The sequence below is a fragment of the Mauremys mutica genome, chromosome 18 (assembly GCF_020497125.1).
Source record: "Mauremys mutica isolate MM-2020 ecotype Southern chromosome 18, ASM2049712v1, whole genome shotgun sequence".
Taxonomy (NCBI): Eukaryota; Metazoa; Chordata; order Testudines; family Geoemydidae; genus Mauremys; species Mauremys mutica.
The window spans coordinates 16,082,733-16,109,948 of NC_059089.1; the positions used below are offsets into that span (position 1 = coordinate 16,082,733).

Below are 27,216 nucleotides of genomic sequence, written 5' to 3' on the forward strand. Positions count from 1 at the left end.
GCTTCTGAAAAGCAGAGTCCAGCATAATGGTCGGTGGTGGGAGGTTCCTGCTAGGACACAGGGGAGAGTGGAAGGAAGAAAGGTCTTATGGGGAAAGCCCTTAATCTCCCTGTGAGTTTGCCATGGGGCTCATACTCTTTCCCTGTCATTCAGGTGCGTTGTGGGGCTACATCTGTTAATAGTGGGGAGTTGTCCAGATACATGGGTGATGGGCGCTAGAGAGAGAGAGAGGAAAAAGCCAGGGCCCTGGCAAAATCCGAACACAATAAGACACAGTTGAGGACCAATTTCTGATGCTGGGTGATCTCAATTGCCCTTTGCTATAGCCTCGTTCCCCCCACACACACACACACACTAAACAGTTACATTGTAAAGCAAAGCCATAGTTGCTATATACAAACCTTCCTAATCTGACTAGTCCAGCATCAGGATTTCAAGTCCCAAGGGTCCTGCAGGTAAAGTGACACTAGGGAGGGATACCGGTGTGCCTGATTGCTCAGCCCATATGTTACCTGGGAAGGGCCATCTTTGTGGTGTCTGGGTGCAGCCTATGAAGTGCGGCCTGATCCCGGCCTGAGGCCTCTAGATACTTCATGTTACATAATAAGTCCTGCGTATTTGTGGCCATTTTGGGGTCCTCCTTGTGCATCTTCAGGCTGGGAGACAGTGATGCTGGTGCTGGGGCAGGATCGGGGCTGCTGCCGCAAAGCTAAACAGCACTAGACCTGACTTTGCTTCCTTGTGGTGCAGGAAAAAGGCCTGAAAAGGGACCCCCCAGGGACAAGGGGTGGGGTGTCTGCTTGTGTTTTCTCCTAGAAATTCAAGGTCTTGCCTTTTTCTCCTGAACCCCGCGGCCCGCTGGAGAGCTGATCGGATGACGGCAGCCAAAAGACCCCTGCCAGTGGCAGGTGATTCACTGAGAGGACAGGTGATCTGTATCCAGCCCTGTGAGGGCAGGGGGTGGGTGGAAGGCAGCTTCTGACTCTATTGCCACTCGGCAGCAGTCAGTAGCCTGGGGTGTCTGCCAGACTCGTCTTCTCAGCTGCTTGACCCACAGCCTCATTTCTAGTGGCTTCACGGCAGCCCCCAGCCCCGGACCCACAGCCTGCACCTGTCCCTCCTTCCCCCTGCCCCCCCCAGCAGCAGCCCCTGACCCACCAGCCTGCACCTGTCCCTCCTTCCCCCTGCCCCCCCCCGCAGCAGCCCCTGACCCACCAGCCTGCAGCTCCTCCTCTCCCCAGATCCTACAGCCCCACAGCCTGCACCTCCCCCCTAAATCCCGCAGCCCCAGCCCCACAGCCTGCACCTCCCCCCTAAATCCCGCAGCCCCAGCCCCACAGCCTGCATCTCCCCCGATCCTGCAGCCCCGGACCCACAGCCTGTAGCCCCCCAGTCCCTCCCGAGAGACATCACCCTGCCACCCCCCCCCCAAGCCTGCAGCCCCAGCCCCATAGCTCCCTGCCCCAGGCCTCCACCCCCCAGATCCTAGAGCTCGGGACCCACAGCCTGCAGCTCCCAGCCCCTCCTCCAAGCCCTCCCTGCAGCCCGGGCTCCCGAGTCCAGACCCTCCCCCCCAGCAGGGGAGGGGGCACCTGCCACAGGCGCCGGGGAGCGGGAGGACCCGGCTCCTCCTGCCCCAGCCCGCGGGAGGAGCCTGCCCGGCCGGGCCGGCGCTGCGCGCTGCAGCATGACCGCGGCGGACGCGCAGGACTATCTGTCGCGCAGAGCGATCCCGCAGCTCTTCGAGGTGAGCGCCGGGGGCGGGGGCCGGGCCGGGGGCCGAGGGGCTGCGCCGCGCTCCGCGCTGGGAGATCCCAGCCAAGCGCCGGGGGTCCCAGGCTCTCCCGGTCCCGGGGGCAGCTCCAGCCCCCTCTGCGCAGAGAGCCCCGGGGACCCCAGCCCACTCCCACCCCGGTAACCCCGCCCCAAGCTCCATACCCCGTGTACCCCTCCCGTGTACCCCGTGCCCCGCACCTCCCTCCCCTCCACCTCCCCTAACACCCCCTGTCCCCTGCCACCCTCCCCTCCACCTCCCTCACCCCCTGTCCTCTGCCATCCTCCCCTCCACATCCCTCTCATCCACCTCCCTCACCCCCTGTCCCCTGCCACCCTCCCCTCCACCTCCCTCACCCCCTGTCCTCTGCCATCCTCCCCTCCACATCCCTCTCATCCACCTCCCTCACCCCCTGTCCCCTGCCACCCTCCCCTCCACATCCCTCCCCTCCACCTCCCCTAACACCCCCTGTCCTCTGCCACCCTCCCCGCACATCCCTCTCATCCACCTCCCTCACCCCCTGTCCCCTGCCACCCTCCTTCCACATCCCTCTCATCCACCTCCCTCATCCCCTGTCCTCTGCCACCCCCCTCCACATCCTTCCCCTCCACCTCCCTCACCCCCTGTCCTCTGCCACCTCCCTGCACCTCCCTCACCCCCTGTCCTCTGCCACCCCCCTCCACATCCCTCTCATCCACCTCCCTCACCCCCTGTCCCCTGCCACCCTCCTTCCACATCCCTCCCCTCCACCTCCCCTAACACCCCCTGTCCTCTGCCATCCTCCCCTCCACATCCCTCTCATCCACCTCCCTCATCCCCTGTCCTCTGCCACCCCCCTCCACATCCCTCCCCTCCACCTCCCTCACCCCCTGTCCTCTGCCACCCCCCTCCACGTCCCTCCCCTCCACCTCCCTCACCCCCTGTCCTCTGCCACCCCCCTCCACATCCCTCTCATCCACCTCCCTCACCCCCGTCCTCTGCACCCTCCCTGCACCTCCCTCCCCTCCACCTCCCCTAACACCCCCTGTCCCCTGCCACCTCCCTGCACCTCCCTCCCCTCCACCTCCCCTAACACCCCCTGTCCCCTGCCACCTCCCTGCACATCCCTCTCATCCACCTCCCCTCACACCCCCCTGTCCTCTGCCATCCTCCCCTCCACCTCCCTCACCCCCTGTCCTCTGCCACCCCCCTCCACATCCCTCCCCTCCACCTCCCCTAACACCCCCTGTCTTCTGCCATCCTCCTCTCCACCTCCCTCACCCCCTGTCCCCTGCCACCCTCCCCTCCACATCCCTCCCCTCCACCTCCCTCACCCCCTGTCCTCTGCCATCCTCACCTCCCTCACCCCCTGTCCTCTGCCACCCCCCTCCACATCCCTCTCATCCACCTCCCCTCACCCCCGTCCTCTGCACCCTCCCTGCACATCCCTCCCCTCCACCTCCCCTAACACCCCCTGTCCCCTGCCACCCTCCCCTCCACATCCCTCCCCTCCACCTCCCCTGACACCCCCTGTCCCCTGCCACCCTCCCCTCCACCTCCCTCACCCCCTGTCCTCTGCCACCCTCCCCGCACATCCCTCTCATCCACCTCCCTCACCCCCCTGTCCTCTGCCACCCCCCTCCACATCCCTCTCGTCCACCTCCCCTCACCCCCGTCCTCTGCACCCTCCCTGCACATCCCTCCCCTCCACCTCCCCTCACACCCCCTGTCCTCTGCCACCCCCCTCCACATCCCTCTCATCCACCTCCCCTCACCCCCGTCCTCTGCACCCTCCCTGCACATCCCCCCCCTCCACCTCCCCTAACACTCCCTGTCCTCTGCCACCCCCTCCACATCCCTCTCATCCACCTCCCTCACCCCCTGTCCCCTGCCACCCTCCCTGCACATCCCTCTCCTCCACCTCCCCTAACACCCCCTGTCCCCTGCCACCCTCCTGCCACATCCCTCCCCTCCACCTCCCTCACCCCCTGTCCTCTGCCATCCTCCCCTCCACCTCCCCTCACCCCCTGTCCTCTGCCACCCTCCCCGCACATCCCTCCCCTCCACCTCCCCTGACACCCCCTGTCCTCTGCCACCCCCCTCCACATCCCTCTCATCCACCTCCCTCACCCCCTGTCCCCTGCCACCCTCCTTCCACATCCCTCCCCTCCACCTCCCCTCACCCCCTGTCCTCTGCCACCTCCCTGCACATCCCTCCCCTCCACCTCCCTCACCCCCTGTCCCCTGCCACCCTCCTTCCACTTCCCTCCCCTCCACCTCCCCTCACCCCCTGTCCTCTGCCACCCTCCCTCCACCTCCCTCCCCTCCACTTCCCCTCATACCCCCTGTCCCCTGCCACTCTTCCCTCCACCTCCCCTCACACCCCGTCCTCTGCCACCCTCCTCCACATCCCTCCCCTCCACTTCCCCTCAAACCCCCTGTCCCCTGCCACCCTCCCCTCCACCTCCCCTCATACCCCCGTCCCCTGCCACCATCCCACTACATCCCTCCTCTTCACCTCCCCTCATACCTCAAGGCCTCCAGCACCTTCATAGTATTCCCCTCCCCTCATATACCATGCCCTCCACCAGCACCCCTAGTCCGTTCTCCCCTAATATCCCTGGGCTCCTTCCGTTCTCTCTCACCCTGTGCCCTCTCCCCTCTCTCCCTTTTTACCTCCTTCCCCTGCATGAGCTGTTCAATTACCCCCTTCTCATTTACCTTCGTCCCAATCCCCACTCTTGCCTGTAGACCCTCCCCGCCCCGTAGGTGCCCCTTCACCCTGAATCCTCCTGCTCTTGAATAACCCACCTTCTTGTGTGCCCTCATCTGCTTTACCCCTCCCTCTGCTTCCTTTCCCCACATCCCCTTCCCTACCGTACCTCTGTGAGGAAGCTTTGGCTATATCTGGTTCAATGGACAGTGTGTTTTGCCCAGCCACATCCAGCAGTTGGTGAGGCTCAGAAGAGGCAGATTCAAAGGAGGATAGGAATGGCCAAGCCCTCTCTGATCTGGAAACCTGCTGCCTCCAGCGCTGTCCTGTCCTGATTAGAGATGCAGTAAATCTGCATGTGTGGATTTCCCACCTGTGCTGAGGATGTGGGCTCTCCCTGTGGCTTTCTGGCCTCCCCAACCTTCTTGGCATCATTCAGGCTTTCACTCTAGGCAGAATTAAAATTAGGTGCCTGCTTCCTCGCCCCTCAAATCCAGGCAATGTGGTGTGTGGATTGAGAGAATGGGCCTGATTCTCCTCCTGCTTGCCCCAGTGTCTCTCCCTGGATCTAACCCAGAGTAGGTGAGCCCAGAACTGAATTGACCACGTTGGTCTTCGTGGGGTTTTGTGGGGTTACTCTCAGGGATGGCATTGTTACCCATGTGGCATCTGGGTATTTTTCCGCAAGCAGCTAGCTGATGTACTGGTCCAGCGTCCCATTTACCAGCAGGAGCATCCGGTATAGAATTCAAAACTGCTGTACATTTTAAAGGGGCAGCTGCTTGAGTGATCTCTCAGCTGTTTGATTTTTTTGGGGGGGTTCCTTCCCCCCCCCCCACAACACCCCCATGAAGTGTGACTGCATATCCTGGTTTGACAGATTGATGTGCTTCCTGTTTAACAAGGCCATGCTGGATGGGGGGTGGGGGGAAGGGAGAAGAAGAACCAGACCACGAACTACAACCTAAAGCAGAGCAACTTTACTGATTTCAATGAACTCCTGATTTACGCTGGTGTAATGGAGTCGAGAGCTTGGCCCTATGTATATGAAGCACTAACAACATAGCAACAAGGCCGGCATCAGACAGTCTCGATTATGGAATTAACTGAGAGACTCACCACTGTCCTTACAAATAAGGCCGAGGGTGGCATGTGCCACAAAATTAGCTCCATACTGTTGGGCTCCTATGATGGTAGCGGGTGGAATATTATGGATCAGCTATAAAATGGGCTCCAGCAGGAGCCGCTCACTCTAATAACCTTACTAGTGTTTTGTGAAGGGCTTTCCTTTGGTTTTACAGTAACAGCTGGCTTGAAAACACAGAGCTGAGCAGAGGCAGAAACGGAACGAGAACATAAAGCCCCAGAGATCTGGCCCGAATCTCCCTCTGGTTTCTATAGTCCCTGTCTATTATACACCTGCTCAGTTCTGCACCAGGAAGAAGAATTTCATCCTGACCCCAGCTGGTGATCACCTTATGCCTTGAAGCATGAGGATTGGCCTTCCCCACTGCAGAAAGCTGTAGATCGTTCCTAAGGAAGGGTGAAATTCAAAGCCCCTCCAGCCCTTAAACCCTTAGCCTGAAGCTTCACATGGACCCGCTGTACTGTAAATGTCACCATTGTAGAGTAAGAGAACCTGAGTGGCCCCAGCACAGGAGGTGAACAGAGACGTTTCTGTTTTGTGGACCCTGAGTGCCACCAATCCTTGCAGCATTAGGATGACTTGCCTGCTGCATGCTGGTTAGTTCTCAATGGCCCAGAGCATTCCAGGGATTCAAAAAAAATCTATATTAATGATGCGATGCATTTGTGTGTCTGTATCTGTCTGTCCTCTGGCAATGTTTTTGGGCAGCCTGGATTTGGTGTCAGGCCAGCAGAGGTGTGTGTGAACCACAGTCTGTCCGTTTGCCATGTGGGCATAATGCACGAGACTGCTCTCCCTTGCCCGAGTGCTGGGTGAACTGACAGTGTATGGAAAGCGCTAACGTTGTTACTGGGACAACAGGCTGGAAGAAAACCCTGTGGTCTCCTACCACCCTCCACTGGAGGGCTCCCGGGTTCCAAAACCAGCCCTTGGTTCAGCCACGCTGGTGACACTGGCACTTTGGCTTTCAGCACATGGCTTGCTGGAGTCCAGCCACCTCCAGTATGGGATAGAGTGTGATCCAGGCTTGTGAATGGAGAGCCCCAGTCCGGTCCCCTCCCTGATGGGCGTGACTGTTTGCTTTTCGGGGGAAGTTGCCAGCTGTGTGAGGTCATTGTTTATTTGACAGCCCATTCAAAATTGCATCCAGAGCATGGTACCTGGGTCACTGAAGGGTTAATTCTAAGGGCTGCCTTGGCAACTTGCCAGGACCCTTTGAGCTGCTTGGCGGCCCCGATCCTGCAGTCACCTTGGCACGTCAGGGCAGAATGGCTGACCCGTTCGCTCTCAGGGTTCATACACAGCGCCCGTCGCTGTGGCGTCTTGCTGCCTCTTCCTGCCCCCAATCCTCACTCGGCTCTAGAAATTCATCCTCCAAGATGTGGCTCTCCCACCCTAGTGAAGGGGTGGGGAAGAGAGTCGGGAGGGACTTGGGGAAGGGCATGAAAAGGCACGTGGGGGGAGGGCCCTGTAGAAAAATGTTCAGTCCAAGCCCTGTCCGAGTGCAGCAGCCCCCCCAGCAGGGCTCTCGGTGCAAGGGTGTGACGGGATGGCGGGGGAGCCCCCGAGTGCCCTTCCCAGCTCTGTCATTCATGCTTTCTACGGCCTTGAGTGAGTCCCTTCCCCTCTCTGATCCTGGCTCCCTGCGTATAGGGACTTCTGTGGGGAAAAAAATCCCTAACGAGCCCTTGAATGCACAAGTACGGCGAGAACTGGTGGCTGGAGGCTGACGCCAGACAAAGCCAGAGTAGAAATAAGGCAGCGTTTTTTTAACAGTGAGGGTGATTAACCATAGGAACAACCTTCCAGGGCAGTGGTGGATTCTCCGTCTGGTGAGGTTTTCAAGACAAGACTGGACACCTTCCCGGAAGATGTGCCCAGCAGACGGGTAACGGGCTGAGATTTTCTAGGCTGTGTCCTACAGGAGGGCAGACAGACTGGGTGACTAATGATCTCTTCTGGCCCTAACATCTGCAACTCTCAAATCTTTGCTGAGCGCTTGGCATTTGCCTGATGACAAGAGCTAGGGATTTATGATTCTCCAATGGCAGAAGACTCTTCCGGACGGGGCCCATAGCAACCTGCAAACCTCTGTGTCCTGGCTTGGAGCACTCACTGCTTCCAGGCCTAGGCTCTCTCATGCAATGGCGCTTTGAAGGAACCGCTTTGAAAGGAGCCGTGGCACTCATATCCCCTGCAGTTGCCTTTGATCCTGCCAGGTGCACCCCTCTCCCCCCAACACAGGCTGTGTGTTCCCGTGGCTGGGCTGGAGCGTCCATGCTCCCCTCCCACCACCCCCCCATTTTGTTCCTAGCTGCTTCGAGTGGTTGGAGGTGCTTGCAGCTTCTCATCGTGGCTGTTAGCAAACACTGACATGGAAATGAGCGAGCTGTGGCTCATTAATATAACAAGCGAGCAGCATTGCCAGCAGCACCAGCTCCAGTGGGAATCAAAGAAGGCAATTTTCCCGCCTGCACGATAGGCCCCCTGAACTTTGCTGCCAAGGGCCACAGGGCTGTAGGCGACCCTGTGGTCATGTGACTCAGAGGCTGCACTTGTCTCTCATTATTGCTCCTTGGTTATCCCCGGGAACGTCATGCAGTGGATACCACACGCTGAGAGAGACACAGGTGAGCTGAGGGGTTGGAGCAGGGGAATCAGGACACCTGGGTTCTCTTTCCTACCTCTTTAGGCAAGTCATGTCACTTCTCTATGCTTCACTTCTCTCCTCTGTAGGTACCTGCCTCAGCAGGCTGATAAGAGGATTCGTTAGTGAATATTTGCAAAGTGCTTTGAGGATATCTGCTCTGCTAAGCACTGATAAGATAGGGCTGGATTCCACCACCGTCACTCACACCAACTAGGACCTTATTCCACCGCTCTCCTGAGTTCCTTCCTTGGTGTGAACTGCAGAATCTGACCCACAGCCAATGTGCTGGAGCTGTGTCTCTGGGCTGGTTCCTAGGTGCTGTTCTGTGCTAGCAGTGGAGGCGACATGGTCACACCTCGGTGCTCGGAAGCTGTGCCGCTAGCCTGGAGAATATCGCAGGCGAGTCATGTCTCAGTTTAGTGGGCCCAGCATGACCATGGTTCACTAGAGCAGGTGCTGTAATAGTGGGGGCTACACCGTGCTGGCTGCCAGCAAGCAGAGAGAACATGGTATAACATTGCTGGAGAGAGGGTCCTGGATCCTGAGCTGTAATTGCACCTTTCCTCAGGGTGGGCCAGGATCATTAGCGCCATGTGACAAAGATGGAAACAGGCAGGGAGAGGTGAAGTGATTTGTCCAAGGTCGCACAGTGAGTCAGTGGCAGAGCCAGACACACAACCCCAGGTCTCTTCACTCCCATCGCCCTGCTCTAAGCAGTAGACTCCCTGCCTTGCTATGTAGGGAGGTGGTTTAATCCTAGCTCTGTGCTGGAGCTCCCTGGCTGCTTCAGGGCAGCAGTGGAAATGCGACTGTGTCTTGGTGCAGGTCTCGCCCCGAACTGCGGCGTGGTGTGGACAGAGGAGGTAATTCAGGCGCAGATGGGGATATAAGTTACATGAGTTGTTTTGACCCAGGTCCTCGAAGGTCCTTCCTGCCCCCCTGCAAACCTCTCCCATGTCTCCTACACTGTGCTGCTAAAACCCCTGGGGGTGGAGTTTCTTTTGGGACCCCTTTCCAGTGCTTCCCTCTCCTGTCCCAGGGCTCACAAACTACAGGAATCCCCCGCCTGCAGGACCAACTTTGGCCGCTGGGTGCGTGCTTGTCTACCTCTCTGCCACCCTCCTGCGCCCCTTTCCTGTCCAGCAACCGCATTCGCCAGCTTTTTTCAGAGTTCACGAGAAAGCTGCAGGCTGCCACTGCCGTCCCTGACCCGCGGCGCCCCGGAGAGCCCTTCTCCTGCCTTGAGTCCTGGGAGGAGTCTGCTCATAGCCGAGTGGAATCTCTGTCGAGATCAGCTTGGTTCAGAGCCCTTCTGCGGCTTCCTCTTTCTTCCTGCCGATGGTGCATTTGTGTTCTGGCTGAGTGCGGGTGTGACGGACATCCCCGGGCCGCTTTTCCTTCTTCTAGGAACTGCCAGACTGGATCAGGCCTGTGGTCCAGCCAGCCCAGTGTCAGGTGTTTGCAGCCATCAGTACCACAGGCTTCAGAGGAAGGTGCCCCCTCACACCTGAGAATAGCCAGGCCTGGCCCACTGTCTCCTTGGACTGCAAGATATGCAGACGTCAAGCACAGCAAAACCAAGGCACCCACCAGTGTAATGAAAGCGTGAGTCTCTGAGCATAAACACACGCCAGGACTTGGGCTATATGGTGTCCTGCTAGGCTCCTGGAGGGACAAGCGCCTCCCTCATCTCCATCCCTCCTCCTAGTACACCAGAGCCATGCAGCCACCCAGAGGTGATTCCAGCACTCCACAGATTTCATCACCGCTCCCCTGCTCTGCAGAATCTCGCCACCAAATTCTCCCTCTCTTTTCCCTGCTGTCTCTCACCCCGCCTTGTCTGACCTGTGTCTGCTTCCTTCCCAGAGCATGCTAACGGGCTTGATGTATTACCACCCTGAGGACCCCATCGACTACCTGGAGTGCTGCTTGCAGAAGGTCCGGGAGCTGGGTGGTCCCGAGAAGGTGCAATGGGACACTTTCATTGGCCAGGAGCGGTGGACCTTACCCCCCATCAATGGCGGGCAGGGGAAGAAACCCATTTTCTGGACAGGTGAGCTGCACCTTGAACTGGCGTCTGTTCAGAGAGGTGGGGATCAGGGGCAGGACTGCTCATGGGCAGACTTTCTCGGAGGCCCGAGTACGTGCAAACAACACAAAGACCATGCAGGTGCAAATGCTCACAGATCCCAGTGCACATGCGTGAGCATGTCTGCCCACAGGTTGGCACAGACTTGTGTGCACCTGCACATGCCCAGGCACATACCTGTTGCCCACCTGCATGCACACCTGTCTTAGCTGGCTCATCCATATGTTCACACCTATATCCCTACGTGCCACTCAGGTCAGCGCCTCAGTGTAGCAGCACTGCAGCCACCTGAGTGGGCCGTGTGCAGTCTCACTGCAGCTGATGCATTGCCCCTGGTTTCTCCTGCAGACTCCCTTGCAGGGCCATACCGCCGGTATGGGTGCCTGCCACCCATCCAGAGCCAGTTCTCCATCGAGAGTGACTCAGACATGACAGAGTCCACTGGACTGATCCAGGAGTATGACGTCTTCAACCCCAGTAGACCCCGCCCCAAAATCATCTTCGTGATCGGTGAGAAACTTGCTTACCTGCAGCTGTGGGATGAGCCATGCAGCTTGGGTAATCCCTCTGGGGAGAGGCGGAGGAATAACCGAGCATGGGAGAGGGAGAAGGAGGGGAGAAGAGAGGCAGAGGAAGGACGGGGAGATAGAGATGATAGACAAACGAAGACGCATCCTGTAATCTCCAGTGGGTTTCCCTATTAGACAGCCACATATTAAGGAAGAGGACAATTTGCAAGCCTCAGTTTCCACATCTGTAAAATGGAAATAATGCTGCACTGCTTTGCTGGGGGCTGGAAGGGGTTAATTCATAAATATGTGTTAAGCACTTTGAGATCCTGGAATGGGAGGCGCTGGAGAAGGATTATTATTCCCCTAAGGACGGCTGCTTCCTCCTCTGTTTCCCCACCATTCCTGATGAGTTTGGTTGTTGTCTCAATTACATATGTTGTTGCTAGTGTAGCTATTTTGGGGGAAATGGCCTCCTACCCTTTAATGCCTGCAGCCAGCTTCTCCCCACACTTACATCAGTGAAATTCAACTCCTTCCTCCTGATTTACACCAGTGTAGGTGAGAGAAGAACCAGGCCTTTGTATTCAATGGTCAATGGGAACTCAGCTGCCTTATCAGAGGCTCCTTCATCAGTTCAGTGAAGAAGCCCAAAGCTGGCTAATCCCATACAGGGGACTCGACCCTGGCACCTCTGTGTTGAAGGCGCATGCTGCAGACAACAGACACAGGTGCTTGATAAATCCTTGAGTATCTGGGGAACCAGGAGTAGAGCCCGTGTTCTCTTGCTCGAAGAGCACGACAATTACCACTTGAGCTTTTCCAGAGCTGCTAGTAGGTAACTTACTTGCACACACGTACCCCTTGGGGAAAACCTTGGCCAGGCAAGGAAAGAGCCTCTTGTCCACGGCTTAGGGGTGCTCAGGCACAGATGCCTCCTTGACCCTCTCTTGCTTGGCAGGAGGCCCTGGCAGCGGGAAGGGCACTCAGAGCACCAAGATGGCCTCCCACTTCGGCTTCGTCTGCATCTCGGTGGGTGAGATCCTGCGCAACCAGCTGATCCACCACGCCACCAGCGACAGGAAGTGGGAGCTGATCGCCAAGATCATCGCCAACGGGGAACTGGCCCCGCCAGTGAGTCCTGGCCAGAGCTTCCTATCACCCCTTCAGCGCAGCCCGAGGGGGCATCCATCCAGCTTGCAAGAGACTCCTGCCTTCTGCACTCAGGGGCCACCCGGCAGCCACCAGCTGGGAATGACTTTTTGGTCCCTTCTGAGCCGGGCTGGGTTCAGCCCAGCGGCCTGTAGGTGAGAGGCTCAGTCTCCATCCCCCATTACCAGCCCCTTGAGAGGTCTCTTTGCCTTGCAGGAAACGACCATTGAGGAGCTGAAGCAGCAGTTCATTAAGCAGCAAGATGCCAAAGGCTTTGTGGTGGACGGGTTCCCGCGGGAGATAGGCCAGGCCTTCACCTTCGAGGAGCAGGTGAGGTGCAGCTGTGGATAAACAAAGGGGCTTTACAAGGCTTTCCTGTCCATCCTGGGCTGCCCTTTTCCCTGCGCCCTCACCAGGCACCCGCTCTGAAGGTGGGTGCCCCTCTTCTGGCACCCTGTGCCCCGGGCCTCTCCTGAAGAGCATCCCCTCACCTGGCGCTATCCTCCTTGGATGTGCTGCTTTGTCCTTTCCCTTTTCTGGTTATTGGATGTTGGCAGAGCCCCTCCATTCTGCCCCCTCTCCCCCACCTAAGGGTGTATGCCCCTGCTTCAGGCTCTGCTCTCTGAGGACACAGGGCACGGCCTGGCATAGCCTAACTACATAGAGGACAAAGACCGTTGCTCTCGGTGACCCTTTGCTGGCCAAGGGCAAGTGCATGGCTCAGTTTTCCCCTCCTCTCCCAAGGCACACACCTTTGGTCTCACTGCACCCTCTGCACCGGGTGCCAGCCTGTGCTTTGGAGCTGCCACGGCAGTGCCCCTCCTCTCCGAGGACATGTCAGGCCCCTGCCGTTGTTCCCGCAGTGCCAGAGGATGCAGCACCACAGAGGGAGAGTCACGTCTGCGCTCAGGGTCCCAGATATGAACATGATCGACTCAGTTCAGCCCTGAGGGTCCTGGGAATGCCGGGACCCCTCTAGCCCCTGAGGGACAGGGCCATGCTGACTCAGGGGTGCCCCGGGGCTCTCCAGACCCCATTGTGGGATGGCAGGATTCATTGGAGACGTGCAGCTCCTCTGCGGAACAGAGGGGTGTTGATGTGGAGGGGCTGGGAGCCATTAGAGCCCTTTGCTGATGGGGTCTCGGCTCCCAAGGAGCCCTGAAATCCTCAGCGCCCCTGTTGGGCCCATCAAGGACTCCCCAGAGCCCCCCCATAGGGAAGGGATCACCACTGTCTTGCCATCGGTGCTCGTCTCTCTCACTGGCAGATCGGCTCCCCAGACCTGGTGGTTTTCTTGGCCTGCTCCAACCAACGTCTCCGGCAGCGTCTGGAGAAACGGGCGCAGGAGCAGGGCCGGCCGGACGATAACACCCACGCCATTGACCGGAGGGTGGAGACCTTCAAGCAGAACATCCCGCTGATTGTGAAATATTACCAGGAAAAGAGCGTCATTGTCCGGGTAAGGCTCTGTCAGGGCAGCCCGTGCCTGGATTGGGACACTGCCTTTCCCACTGAAGCTGGTCTAGTTAGCAGTCCCAGACACCAGCTCTTGCACAGATCCAAGCCTTGGTTACCAGCTTGATTTAGGGTCTTGACACATACTGGGTCCTCCAGGTCTCTTGTACTCATCACAAAGGATAAGCATGGGGCATGCTCCCAGGTGCACTGACCTGCATAATGTGCACCGTGGCCTGAGGTCTCGCTCTTCTGAGATGCAGGTGGGAGTCACTGTGGGAGAGTCCTGAACCCCAGAGTGGAGTGGGGTTCCCAGTCTCCCTTCCCCCAGCACACCCCTCCCCGCCCCCAGAACCCGGCTGATGGCCGTCTCTGTCTTTCCTCTTTCAGTTTGACGCAGACAGAGAGGAGGACGATGTATTTGGTGACATCAGCTCTATGGTTCAGGAGCGGTTCTTCCCACATGGCATCGATGCAGCAGGTGAGAGCGGAGCCCCTTAGGCGCAGTCAGGATGACTGGCCAAGGGAACTGGGCTGCCCACGGGAACACAGACCCCTGGGAGTTGTAACTCCACATCCAGATGGGACCCCCCAGCCCGCTCTGCACAGGGCTAGCCCCTTACGGCCGGCTTTCGGAATCGGAGGTAATTCTGGCGGCTCCCATCCCCTCCTGCCTCTGCGAGAGCCGTGGCATAGCTAGTGGGGGAGGCGATGGAGGTGCTCAGGCAGTGACGCACACCAGAGTCTTTGTTCACTTCGTGGGAGTCCCTGCAACTTGGAGGCAGCTCCAGCCCTTGGTTTGCATGAGCCCCACAAAGCCGGTCTCCCAGCCTCGCCGGTGCCCTGCAGTCCCGCTCATGTTGCTGATTTGTCTGGGGTTCTCCCAGTGGCACCATGAGAGAGGTGGGTGGGAGACTTGACCGCTGACTTCTGCATGGCCCAGGGAGCAGCACTCAGCTGAGCTCAGGGCATCCAGCCGCCTGGGTGATCCCCGAAACCCTCTAGTCCTTAGGGAATCAGCACAGCCTAATGGTTAGAGCCAGGGCGTGGGAGATGAGAGGGCTGACTCTGTACCTGGCCCTGCCATCGACTTTGTGTGACCCTAGGCAGTTCCCTTCACCTCTCTGCTTTCCCCAGTCTGTACAATGGTGAGAAGATACAGACCCGGCCCACCGGGGACGGCGAGGACTCATTAATGAGAAGGGTTTTTTTAAAGGCACAAAGGGACCTTGGGCACCCAACCCCCATTGGAAATCAATGAGACGTGAGCACCTCACTGTCCTTCGTAAGCCTCCCCCTTGGTGTTTGCAAAGTGCTTTGCGATCCCCAGTGAGAAGGGCGCAGTGTAGTTGTTCTGGTCCTCGCGAGCAGTACGAGAGAAGAGAAGGGAGCGTCTGCCTGCTCGCTGGAGGAACAGTGACTGGCAGAGATGATCTGCCCTCGGAAGCCCCCACTGTGCCGTCTACCATGGCCGAGCGGTGCCGGGTCGCCGTGGTGACGCTCCCATCTTGCGGTAGACTCCGTCCTTGTGGAAGCCTCCCCGCCGTTCTCTGGGGCAAGTCATCGCTCTGCAGATTTCGCTGCCCTTTGCTTTCGGGGTGTCTCCACTGGGAGCACATTTCCAGTGGCAATGGGGAAGAGTTGCCTAAAGCAGTAACGGTCCCCTGGATACTTTTAACCCGTTCCAAGACGCACCTCATCCTGTGGAAAACAAGAGCCCGAGTACCCCCTCCCCAGGAGGCCTGCGGCATCAGGCTCATTGCGAGCTCCTGGCCGCACCTCGGTGTCTGGCAGGGACAAACCGGCAGGGATGAGCCCGTCTCTGCACCAGGCAACGCAGAACCCCAGGGTGATTTTTGCACGAGGCTGGCATGCAGGGCATTGCACCCGCACAAGTGCCAGTGGAGGGATGGAGGGAATCAGCTTGTTACCTCCTCTCTGCATAGGCTGCTGGGGTCCAGGCAGCTCGTGGCACAGGCTAGGGCACCCCAGAGCCAGCAGACTCTCTCATTCACAGTGCCCCCCCTGCCATCCAACCCACTAACCAAACACACGCCTGTTCCCCTAGAGTCTGCAAATCTCCCCAAAGACTTTACTTCCTGTAGCTACCAGGGAGACACTACCGCCAAGTGCAAAGTGCCTTATAACATGGGGTAAGCCATACTACCGCAATAGGGAAACTGAGGCACAGAGGCATCATGTGACTTGCCCAAGGTCACATGGCAAGCCAATGGCAGTTCAGAATAGACCTCAGAGCTCTTGACACCCAGGCGGTGTCCTGCCCACTGGGCCATGCTGTCTGCAGTATATGGTCTGTGCATCTCTGCCTCCTCCTGGACAGTTTGGGAAGGATCCATTAATGTGCCCCCCCATCCCGGCAGGTCCCTGGCTCCCCACATCTACCCTGCAGGGGCTTCCAGCTCCTCTCTGACTCGTCTACCATCATTCCCACTGCTCTAGCTTGCTGCTGATGCCCATGTGCCTGCGCACACCCACTGACCCTGGACTAATCTCACTGCGACACTGAGCACATCCCCACCCACTCCCTTTAATATCGGCTGCAGGCAGCCATTGTGGCTCTGCAGGGCCCTATTGATCAGCCCTTTAAATCTCCCACTCACTGTGCAGTGTCGCCTCCTGCAAACCAATCCTAAGAGGGTGCCGGAGCTCGTGCAGCTGACCCTAGAACAGATCGGCACAGCTGGCTCCGATAACCCTGAGAGGAACACGGAAATGCGTATGTGGTGGGTGAAGGAGCCAGGGATGGGATGGGGGTCTCCTAAGGTACAGAGGGTTAGTTATGGCTCTGATAGACAACTACACTTGCTGATCTGAGAAGACTCCAAACCCGTCCCATGGCCAGCACTCCCCCTGTGTCTGAAGGGCAGTTCAGAGACCTGTCTTCCCGCCCCCAAGCCCTCGGGGTGTTTGACGTGGCTTCCTGGTGAGTATTTATGTCTCTGGCTTAGGGTCGCTGCCGTTGGCTCTGTTAGACTCGCCGTCTGGTGCAGACAGAGAACATCCTCAGGAGGAAGATGAGGAAGGGCAGGTAAGGCCGCAGTGACGCTCCCCGGGCCCCAGCTAGGAGCCTGAGGGAGATGCCATTGGAATTTCCAGGACCGGGATTGGAAATTAACAAAACTTCCTCCTGAAGGATGAAAAACAGGAACCAGGGACGCTCCCGTGGGCCTGTGGAAACATACAGCAGAGTCCACCTGCTGGAGCCATCAGCAGCCAGTGGGCTGAGGTCAGGAACAGCCGCGGCACCGAGCAGGGAACAGAGAACGCAGGGTGGGCGCTGAGGAGAGAGTGGGGCGGGGAGAGGAGGGACAGGGAGCGGAGGGGGTAGAGAATGGGGAAGGGGGGCTGCTGGAGGGGATCCCACAGGAAGAGAAGCGGCGCTGGATGGTGAGCCCCAGAGGGATGGGCCATGTACGCTTGATCATTCTAAGCGACTCCTGGGTGGGGGGGATGGAAGGGGCGGGAGCCCTGGTGTGTGGCTGTGTGTGTTATGCTGCGTGAGCGAGAGGAGCCGGGCTCATGGGAGAGCTGTGGGGCGAGTAAGCGGTTGCAGGCATGTGGCCAAGGCTCACAGTGCATGTGGCGGTCGGTGGGGGAGCTCAGAAGGGGTTGCAGTTCGACAAAGGGAACATTTAACATCGAGCTGGGCTGCACTTTAAACCCTGTCTTACCACAGCTGCGGCTCCCCGGTTGCGAGACCCCCGCCCACACACTTTTTCCAGACCACTTTAGGCTCTGTACTAGCCCATCCCTCACACGCCATCGGCCATGCTGAGTCGGGCAGCTGACACTGATGCACCTGTGTCTGCTCCAGGAGGATCCTGGCTCACACAAGTGCAGCAGGGCATGGGGTGGGGGGTGGGGGGCAGGGTGGCTGCTTTTTCTCCCCCTGCTGATTCTGGATCACCTGCATGGTGCTAACCTGGTGGCCCTGTTTGGCTGGGTGGGTGTGGTGGAGGTGGAGCAGCGCTCGGCTGCGTTCTCTCTGCCCTAAACTCACCCTGCAAAGCAGCCTGCAACCTCCTTTTCCGGGGGAGACTAGCCCTGTGGCAATCACCTGGGGCAGGCTGGACAAGCCTCCCCCGCCAAAACCAGTCAGTGTGGGGGCAGGGACGCCTCCCCCAGGACAGCCCCAAGGCAGCAGAGAGACAATCCCCTCCACCCATGGTCCCAAAAAGTCAGTTAAAGCCAGCCCTGTCCTATGGCCTCTGCCCATCCCCGGCTCCTAGGGTGACCAGATGTCCCGATTTTATAGGGAGAGTTCCGATTTTTCGGTCTTTTTCTTATATAGGCTCCTATTACCCCCCCGTCCCGTTTGTTCACACTTGCTGTCTGGTCACCCTACCGGCTCCCCCCCCCCCCCTCCCCGGGCCCTGCTTTCTCCTGCTGCTGTGTTGACCACAAGCCCCGGCTGAGTGTCAGGGGCCTAGTTCCCGCTGGTGAATTGCACGCTGCCCCCAGCAAGGAGGGGCGCGTGTGTGTGGGCGTGTCAGGCGGGAGGCAGAGCAGAGCCTGAGCCATGCTTGGATAGTCTGGGAGACGGAGGTGCAGCGTTGTCAGGCTGGGCGGGCTTAGCTGGGGCAGGGGAATGAATTCCACACGGCCCTTGTCTTGGGGCTGCTAGGGGATGTGCTGGCCCTCAATTGTGCAGCGTCCATGGTGGAGCCTGCCCAGAAGACATGGCTCAGCATCCAAACACTGGTATCGCTTGAAAGACCATAAACTCCCTTCTCCCGCTGCTTCCCGCCCACCGGGTGGTTCCTTCAGACCTCACACAGGATTGCAAGCTCCTAGAGGCAGGTACTGTCTCTTGCCACATGTCTGTACAGCACCTAGCGCAATGGGGCCCAGAGCTGGGCGCCCAGCCATTCTGACGCCTCTGAGGCCAGGGGCTGTATTAATGCACCGGATCAGTAACTGTTACCCTGTTACTACTTGGCATCACTTCCTGGCATTCAGAGGATGTGAACGCACACAACAGAAGTAAACAAACAGTGAATAATCCAGGAGCAATAACTCAAGCTGCTGAGTGGCCTTTCTCATAGTACTCTATATGCACTGGGGACTCGAGCCTCGCAACTCCCCAAACTACTGTCCCCGGGGGGGGAAACTGAGGCACCAGGAGGGGAAGTGACTTGCCCAAGGCCACACAGCAAGACAGTGGCAGTGCTGGGAATGAAAGCCCAGTGGCCTGGCTCCCAGCCTTATGCTCTAACCATTCGCTCATGCTTCCTTCCTCCACCTGGAAACACAAGAGAAAGGGAGTAAGATGAAGAAGATCCTACAGCAGCATTTTAACAGCTGCGCTGCCTGGTCCACTGGATGGCTCCCCCGTCTGTTTCTGCTGCCCCCATGCAGCAGGCAAGTCCTTTGGGGGGTTTCTTGCCCTGTGCTGCAGCAGCGCCCGGCAGTGCAGGGGTTAACTCCCCCAAAGCACTTGTTTGGGTGCAGTTCTGGGGGCAGGGGACAGGACGAGCTGCTTTCACCTTCCGTCACATGGGGAGAGACAGACAGATGGGTCTGATGGGTTGGAGCAAGGAGACCCCCTTATGGCCCGGCGCTGTGCTGTGCCTGGCTGGGTGCCTGGCCGATGGAAGGGAGAGGCTGTGGTAGCCGGAGTATTTTAGCCACACCTGCAAAAAATGTCCCGCTTGGTGAAATAGTGAGCGCTCGCCCTTAGCCTGAGCATGGAGCGGTTTGGTCTGCCCCCGGGAAGGACCTTCCTGGGGGGGGGGGGGGATTTCCAGCCAGTTCCCGGGGGGGGGTGTCCCCACTTGCCACATCACAAAAAGGGCGGACCAGCTTGTGGGGACTGAGCTCCCCCGAGCCCTAGAGCGGGGGTCCCTCCAGGGCACATTTGCAGGGCCGCATGTGGGGAAGCTTGCCCTGCTGCTGCCCATGCTACAGCTGCTCTGGGGATCGGCGGAGAACCTCGCCCCAGAGCTGTGGTACCGGCCCCCTGCACTCCAAACAGCGCTGGAAACGGGGGGTCAGGCAGCGGCACTTCAGCCTCCTCTGTGTGCAGACATGCTGGGCCCCCTTCTGACCTCAGTCACAGGGCTGCAAAGCTGCAATAGCGCTACAGGCTTCAGGGGACTCACGCTGGTTTCTGGCCCTGCCTGTTGACTTCAATGGGAGCAGGATTGGGCCCCAAGACCTGAGCTGAGCCTGGCCTCATTCTCCCTGCTGGAACTCCAGCGCCTCCAGCCAGCTCCTCTGGGCTCTCGCTCTCACTGGGCTCTTTGTCTGCACCACGCACTCCCCGCTTCGCCCCTAAATCATTGCTATGCAGATCACATCCCCGGGAGTCAGGTGTCTCTCTGCTGGCTCAGCTCAGAGGCTGTGAGAATCCCCCTCCCGGCATGCAGTGCGGATGACAGTGTTATATGCAGAGTAAAAATAGCCAGGGAGGACATGCAGGGCAGCTGGCTGCACAGAACCGGACCTGGCTGCGCTCTGCCCTCGTCCGCGTCTGCATCCCAGCGCTGAGAGGTCAGTACACAAAGCCCCCAGGGCCTGGGCAGGGGAACAGGGTTTTGTTGGAGGGGAGGGTTGCTTTGGACCCCTCCCGGCTGCTGCTCAGCGTCTTGTTTTGTTTCCCATCTGCTCTCCCGCCCCAGGAGCCAGTCGGGAGGGTGGTGGGATGGTTATGTGGCTCGTGAGCCAGCTCAGGGCAGCTGCTGGCCCTGGCAGGCTCCGTCCGTAGCTGTTTGTCACGGGCGGTCCAGATTCCCAGCGCTCCCCGGGTGAGTTGATGTTTATCCCTTCGCTGGCTGCTCTCCACACGTGCACCGGGTGTGCGTCTGGGTTCGCTTGTGACTGGGGTGAAAGCTCGGGTCTGGAAGTGAGGACTCCTGGCCTCTGACCCCAGCTCTGCCCTGGCCGCACAATGACATTGGACAGGTCATGTGACTCCTGTGGCTCAGTTTCCCCATCTGGATGACAATACCTTCCTTCCCCCACACCCAGGCAAGTCGGGAGGCTTAATTAAGATTGTCAAGGGGGCCTTGATTTGTGCAGCTGGACTCTGCAAGAACAATGCAAAATCTATTATTCCTGGGGCCTGCCTGCTGGCGTGTCCATTGTGTGGGTGGTGCAGCCTTGCTGGGCTCTCTGCCTACCTGCCGGAGTCAGTACATGTGGGCAGTACTGGCTGTGCTTTGTGAGTAGCGGGTGGCTTTGCTGCTCCCTCTGTGTGTTGTCTGCCCAGCTCAGTGGCTGTTTGCTCCCCTTTCACTCACCGGGTATCTCACCAGTCTGGACACAGGAGGGGGCCGAGAGTGGAACGGCCGCGGGTGTAGCAGGTTCGAAGGCTGTTGTAGTGACTGAGCTGTGGGAAGCCCAGAGCAGGGGGTGTTACAGTCAGAACAGAGGAGCCTTGGTGGAGCTCTGTGGGACTCTGGGTTGGAATGAGGGGGTTGGGGATTGCAGCTTGGGATTGTGGGGTGTTGGCAGGGCTGTGGTGGGACAGGGGCTCCGGAATAGATGATGCTGCAGCTCCGGACTGAGGTACATTGGCCAAGCTGGGTGAGGGGCTCAGGACGGGAGTAGCTGGGTGGCGTTGCAGGTCAGGATCAGTGAGACATTGGGAAGTTTGCACAGACCCTCCCTGAACTGTACTAGGAGCCCCTTGCTGTCCGAGGCCCTGGTGATTGGAAGAGGAATCCCCAGCCACGCCCCCTGCCAGCAGGGGTGCTGGAACAGTTTGTATAGGGGGGTGCTGAGAGCCATTGAATGGAACTGTAAACCCTGCATTTGATGGAAACCACTTCTAGCCTGGGGGTGCTACTGCACCCCCAGCTCCAGCCCCTATGGTTCCCAGTTGGGTTTCACTGAGGGTATCTTGGAAAGAGCCGCATCTTCCTGACAGACAGGGCCTTGTGTTTTGCAGTCCGGTGGAGGAGGAGTGTGGAGTGTGCAGAAACTATCAGAAGCCTGCATCTCAAGAAAGGGGAAAAAATTCATAGGCAGACATTGTAGACCAAGCTGGATGAGCAGGCATCTCAGAGAGGTGATTAAGAGAAAGGCCAAAAGCCATGTAGAGTTGGACCTTGCAAAGGGAATTAAAACCAATAGTAAAAGGTTCTATAGCCATATAAATAAGAAGAAAACAAAGAAAGAAGAAGTGGGACCGCTAAACACTGAGGATGGAGTGGAGGTTAAGGATAATCTAGGCATGGCCCAATAGCTAAACAAATACTTTGCCTCAGTCTTAAATGAGGCTAATGAGGAGCTTAGGGATAATGGTAGGATGACAAATGGGAATGAGGATATGGAGGTAGATATTACCACATCCGAGGTAGAAGTCAAACTTGAACAGCTTAATGAGACGAAATCAGAGGGCCCAGATAATCTTCACCCAAGAATATTAAAGGAACTGAAACATGAAATTGCAAGCCCATTAGCAAGAATTTTTAATGAATCAGTAAACTCAGGGGTTGTACCATACGACTGGAGAATTGCTAACATAGTTCCTATTTTTAAGAAAGGGAAAAAACGTGATCCGAGTAACTATAGGCCTGTTAGTTTGACATCTGTAGTATGCAAGGTCTTGGAAAAATTTTTGAAGGAGAAAGTAGTTAAGGACATTGAGGTCAATGGTAATTGGGACAAAATACAACATGGTTTTAGAAAGGGTAGATCGTGCCAAACCAACCCAGTGTCCTTCTTTGAGAAGGTAACAGATTTTTTAGACAAAGGAAACACAATGGATCTAATTTACCTCGATTTCAGTAAAGCATTTGATACGGTTCCACATGGGGAATTATTAGCTAAATTGGAAAAGATGGGGATCAATATGAAAATTGAAAGGTGGATAAGGAACTGGTTAAAGGGGAGACTACAATGGGTCATACTGAAAGGTGAACTGTCAGGCTGGAAGGAGGTTACTAGTGGAGTTCCTCAGGGATCGGTTTTGAGACCAATCTTATTTAATCTTTTTATTACTGACCTTGGCACAAAAAGTGGGAGTGTGCTAATAAAGTTTGCAGATGACACAAAGCTGGGAGGTATTGCCAATACAGAGAAGGACCGGGATATCATACAGGAAGATCTGGATGACCTTGTAAACTGGAGTAATAATAATATGATGAAATTTAATAGTGAAAAGTGCAAGGTCCTGCATTTAGGGATTAATAACAAGAACTATTGTTATAAGCTGGGGAGGCAAAAATTGGAAGTAACAGAGGAGGAGAAGGACCTCGGAGTATTGGTTGATCACAGGATGACTCTGAGCCGCCAATGTGATGTGGCCATGAAAAAAGCTAATGTGGTCTTGGGATGCATCAGGCGAGGGATTTCCAGTAGAGATAAGGAGGTGTTAGTACCTTTATACAAGGCACTGGTGAGACCTCATCTGGAATCCTCTGTGCATTTCTGGTCTCCCATGTTTAAGAAGAATGAATTCAAACTGGAACAGGTTCAGAGAAGGGCTACTAGGATGATCTGAGGAATGGAAAACCTGTCTTATGAAAGGAGACTCAAAAAGCTTGGCTTGTTTAGCCTAACCAAAAGAAGGCTGAGGGGTGATATGATTGCTCTCTATAAATATATCAGAGGAATAAATACCAGGGAGGGAGAGGAATTATTTAAGCTCAGTACCAATGAGGACACAAGAACAAATGAATATAAACTGGCCTTCAGGAAGTTTAGACTTGAAATTAGACAAAGGTTTCTAACCATCAGAGGAGTGAAGTTCTGGAACAGCCTTCCAAGGCAAGTAGTGGGGGCAAAAGACATATCTGGCTTCAAGACTAAGCTTGATAAGTTTATGGAGGGGATGGTATAATGGGATAGCTTAATTTTGGCAATTAATTTGTCTTTGACTACTAGTGGTAAATATGCCCAGTGGCCTGTGATGGGATGTTAGATGGGTTGGGATCTGAGTTACTACAGAGAATTCTTTCCTGGGTGTCCGGCTGGTGAGTCTTGCCCACATGCAGGGTTTAGCTGATTGCCATATTTGGGGTCGGGAAGGAATTTTCCTCCAGGGCAGATTGGCAGAAGCCCTGGGGGGGTTTTCGCCTTCCTCTGCAGCACGAGGCACGGGTCACGTGCTGGAAGGTTCTCTGCACTTTGAAGTCTTTAAACCATGATTTGAGGAGTTCAGTGGCTCAAACACAGGTTTGATACAGGAGTGGGTGGGTGAGATTCTGTGGCCTGTGTTGTGCAGGAGGTCAGATTAGATGATCATAATGGTCCTTTCTGACCTTAAAGTATATGATTCTAAGTCTATGAGGTACCTCGAGGGCTCCCAGCTGCAGGGCTAATCATCTAGCACCATTCCTGAGAACTACGGTGGCTTTTCAAAGTGGAAAAATAGTGGAGCTAGTCATTGGTAGTATGGCTGCACCCAGCCCAGTCAGGAGCAAGGCCACGCTGTGCTTGGTGCTGTACAAACACATGGGAAGAGACAGGCTCTGAGCTTACAGTGTACGTGTTACTCAGCATGAATGATCCTTCAGAGTCTGTGGGCTGGGACCACATGGCCTCTGACAAGCCCTAGCTAGTCTGAAGATGGAGGTTGATCCGTTTTTGAACAGGAGTCTATGACGGGGTTGCCTGTGACAGCAAAGCACTGGACTCGCTGACCCAAGAAGTCCCTTGCAGTCCTGTGTTCTCAAACGACGCTTTCGCTGCCTAGTCTTATCTGCCTAGGGACGCTGGTTTTAACCCGGGCCCATCGCTGTGGTACCTGGTCTGGGGATCAGCAGTGGTTGATGGAGCCTTTGGTGGCATGGGCAGAATGGAGCAGTGTGAGAGCCATGTGGTGAGTGTTGGGCCAGTGGATAACCCCTCTCCTCTCCCTTCTCCTACGGCACAGTCAGTGGAGTGATGTAACGGCAGCCTACCGCCATCTGCAATCGCTGATACCCATGTGGGGATGCCGGTCTCACTCCGTGGGCTCCATTATTAGAGTCGCTGGCTTGGGTCGCATTGATCCTATGGGGCCCTGAGCAGGAATACGCTGCAGCACCTCCCACACTGCCCCGGATCTCACCGCGCTTCCCAAAGGCAGGCAGGCCAGCTACCCCCCCAAGCTGTGGGTGGGGAAGCAGAGGCAGGTAGATGGAGAGTGGCCTGTCCATAGCAGAGCCAGGCACAGAACCCAGCTCTCTTGAGTCCCAGCATGGCATTGTCTCCGGTGCTCAGCAGCGTGGCCTGAGATGCAAAGTCTGCAGTGCCCCGTTGAAAGCCAGCAGGTCTGATCTTGCAGCTCCTGAAAGCCAGTGGGTGGGAGTTTTTCCATTGGCTTCAGTGGCAGCAGGGACAGGCCCACGGCCCTAAGGAACAGGGGAGGGTGGGGACCGTGGCTGCGGCAGTGCAGGGACGTCACAGCAAGTGGCTCTTGCCCCTAGGCAGGGTGAGCTGGCAGCACTGGAAACCACACCTCTAACTCCCTTGCGCTGCTCACTGGTGTGGGAGGGAGCAGGGGAGGGAGAGGGGCTGGGGGGGCTACGGGCCCATCTTGGTCAGATGGAGGGGTCAAACCGCAGCTCTGTGCTCAGAGCCTCTCTTCTCGGGGCTGAGCGAGGCCTGGCTGGTGGAGGAGAGCGTCTAGGGGTGTCAGACAGGGGGCTGGCTACCCTGCCATGGCAGCATGCTGAGCCGAAGGAGCACGGATGCTGCCAGGCACCCAAAGGGCTGTGTCGGGCATTACACTGGCAGGACGCTTGATCTGAGCCAAGAGGTTGCTTGTCGGGGCATTTTAGGATTAATCCTGCCCTGGCGCCACCAGTGTTTGGGACACACACACCTCATATTGCCCTGCAACCCCAGCTGTAGCTCTTTTCCTCCGTGAACTCCTAGATTTCCCCCCCCCCCGTCCCCAACAGAAATGTCCTCCCAGCCTCCCCCATCGACTTCCTCCCGGTGTCCTCGTGGGCCCACGTTCAGCCTTGGCATGAGCAGCCGCAGCTCCAGAGGAACTGCCCCCCAGGGCTGGATAAGGCCCCTGGCCTCACTGACCCACTCACTTTGGGCCCCTCTGGTCACAGGGCAGCCCCCCAAGGGCTTCATGGGGCTGAGATGGAAGCTGGAGGGCAGAGGCTAGTGCCTGTGGAGCTGTTCAACCTGCCAGGGGAGCTGAGGGGCTGCTATTTCCACCCTCCCTTGGGCTTGCTGCCACCTTTGCCTTCCTCTGACTGACTGGCCGTGAGTCTGGCTGGCTGCTCCTTGGGGCCGACCCCAGCCTGGCACAGGTGTGGACGTGACCCCTGCAGGATTTATGCCTGGGCCATACTTAGAACCCCAGAGCAGGCTGAAGCTGAAGGGCACCTGCCCTTTTTAGGCATGGGCTGGGGGCTGTAACCTGACCTCTGTTCTTCCCCACCGAGGCTGGGCCTGCCGGGGGCAGCCTGAGCTCTGGAAGGGCATGGATCTATTTTAGGGATGGGCTGCCCAAGCTGGTTTTCATGCTCTCCCTAATGCGTAAGGCCTTTTCAGGCTCTGCCTAGGGTCAAAGGGCTGGGCATGAGGGTGGCCCTGAGGTGCCAGGCAGGTTTGCTGCCCGTAGGAGACAAACACAGGTGGGCAGGAGGGGATTGGGCCCTGGGATGCCCCCTAGTGTCAGAGGAGGCTGACGAGGAACCCAGGACCCTTCTCCGAGTACCGGCTGGATCCCATCTTACTGAAGGGAGAGAGCTGCAGTTCTGTGCACTGGGGGCCAACTAGGGTGGGCCACTGTGTCCGAGGCTGGGGGGGCTCCTGTATTTGGGTGCGGGAAGACGAGTGGCTCTCTGTGGGGGCTGGGCAGCTGCAGGAGTGTGCCCAGGAGGTTCAGGAAGTTGGTTGCTGGGTGTGAGAGATGGGTGGGGAGGACGGGCTGTTCTGTGTGCGGGGGGAGTCCAGGGTTGTGTCTTTGCTCTTCATACACAACAGGGGAGGCACAGGGGCACCACGGGTCCCAAATAATGCTGGTTAGTCCTGTCCCCAAACATGCCAAGCGGCATGAATCCTGCTGCGCTGGCTGCTTCTGCAAACCTGCAGCATCCACCGCTAGAGGGCTTGCGAACTATACAGAGGGACACTGCCCTGTTCCTGCACACTACAGACTGGAGTAAGGCCCTGTCTGCATGGGAGTGGGGAGGGGGAGTTTGCACCAGTGTAGCTGCGCTGGTGTCAAAGGGGATTTACACCGACACCAGGGTAAGCGGCACTTGTTCAACTTGTGCAGGGGCCCACTCTGGTGCCGCTGCATCGGCATAATAATACCAGTTCAATCACCCCCAGTGTAGACCCACAGTCAGGGGTTGAAAATGGGAGCAACTCCACCCTCACCCCAAATGTTTCTGCCTTCGCGCCAGTTTTGCCCCTGATGCTTCTCTTCCCCATGCTCCCCCTAGTGTTTACATGTCTGTATTGCATTTACTCACTCTCTATTCAACACACATTAATTCAACATTACTGCAAGGAAATAGGGCCATGCGGTGATCAATGTGTAGGAACCCTACCGGCCTCCACCAGTTTAACTCAGGGTGGAATTTGGGCCCTATACCTTTAAGAATGTGCTTACTTGGGTGGACTGTCAATCAGATGGGTTAACTTCCTGCAACAAAGGAAGCTGAGAGCTGATGAGATGTGGTCACTGAGCAGCACAGAGGCAGGTAACGACAGGTGTCTGATGTAAGCGTTATGTTTCCAACCTAAGGTGGCTGCATCGTAAGCTGTCAGGCCAAGATCATTCCTGGTGTGACACCCAGGGGTTAGCTTGGCCCCTCAGTGGAGTA

General features: G+C 57.3%; 1 protein-coding gene across 3 annotated transcripts in view; it reads left to right on the forward strand.

The window, feature by feature from the left end:
* Window positions 1-1,672: 1,672 nt before the first annotated feature.
* Window positions 1,673-27,216, forward strand: part of AK1 (adenylate kinase 1) — a 39,679-nt gene continuing 14,135 nt past the window's right edge. The window contains exons 1-8 of one of the 3 annotated variants that reach the window (XM_044993025.1): window positions 1,673-1,747; window positions 10,130-10,316; window positions 10,701-10,862; window positions 11,823-11,995; window positions 12,230-12,343; window positions 13,281-13,472; window positions 13,859-13,949; window positions 16,438-16,517. In XM_044993025.1, the coding sequence (XP_044848960.1) occupies window positions 1,688-1,747; window positions 10,130-10,316; window positions 10,701-10,862; window positions 11,823-11,995; window positions 12,230-12,343; window positions 13,281-13,472; window positions 13,859-13,949; window positions 16,438-16,517 (1,059 nt within the window). In that variant the 5' untranslated portion in view covers window positions 1,673-1,687. Of the gene's footprint in view, window positions 1,748-10,129; window positions 10,317-10,700; window positions 10,863-11,822; window positions 11,996-12,229; window positions 12,344-13,280; window positions 13,473-13,858; window positions 13,950-16,437; window positions 16,518-19,885; window positions 19,982-24,218; window positions 24,258-27,216 lie in introns of those variants that run through there. The other 2 variants (XM_044993032.1, XM_044993029.1) reach the window with 2 other exon arrangements.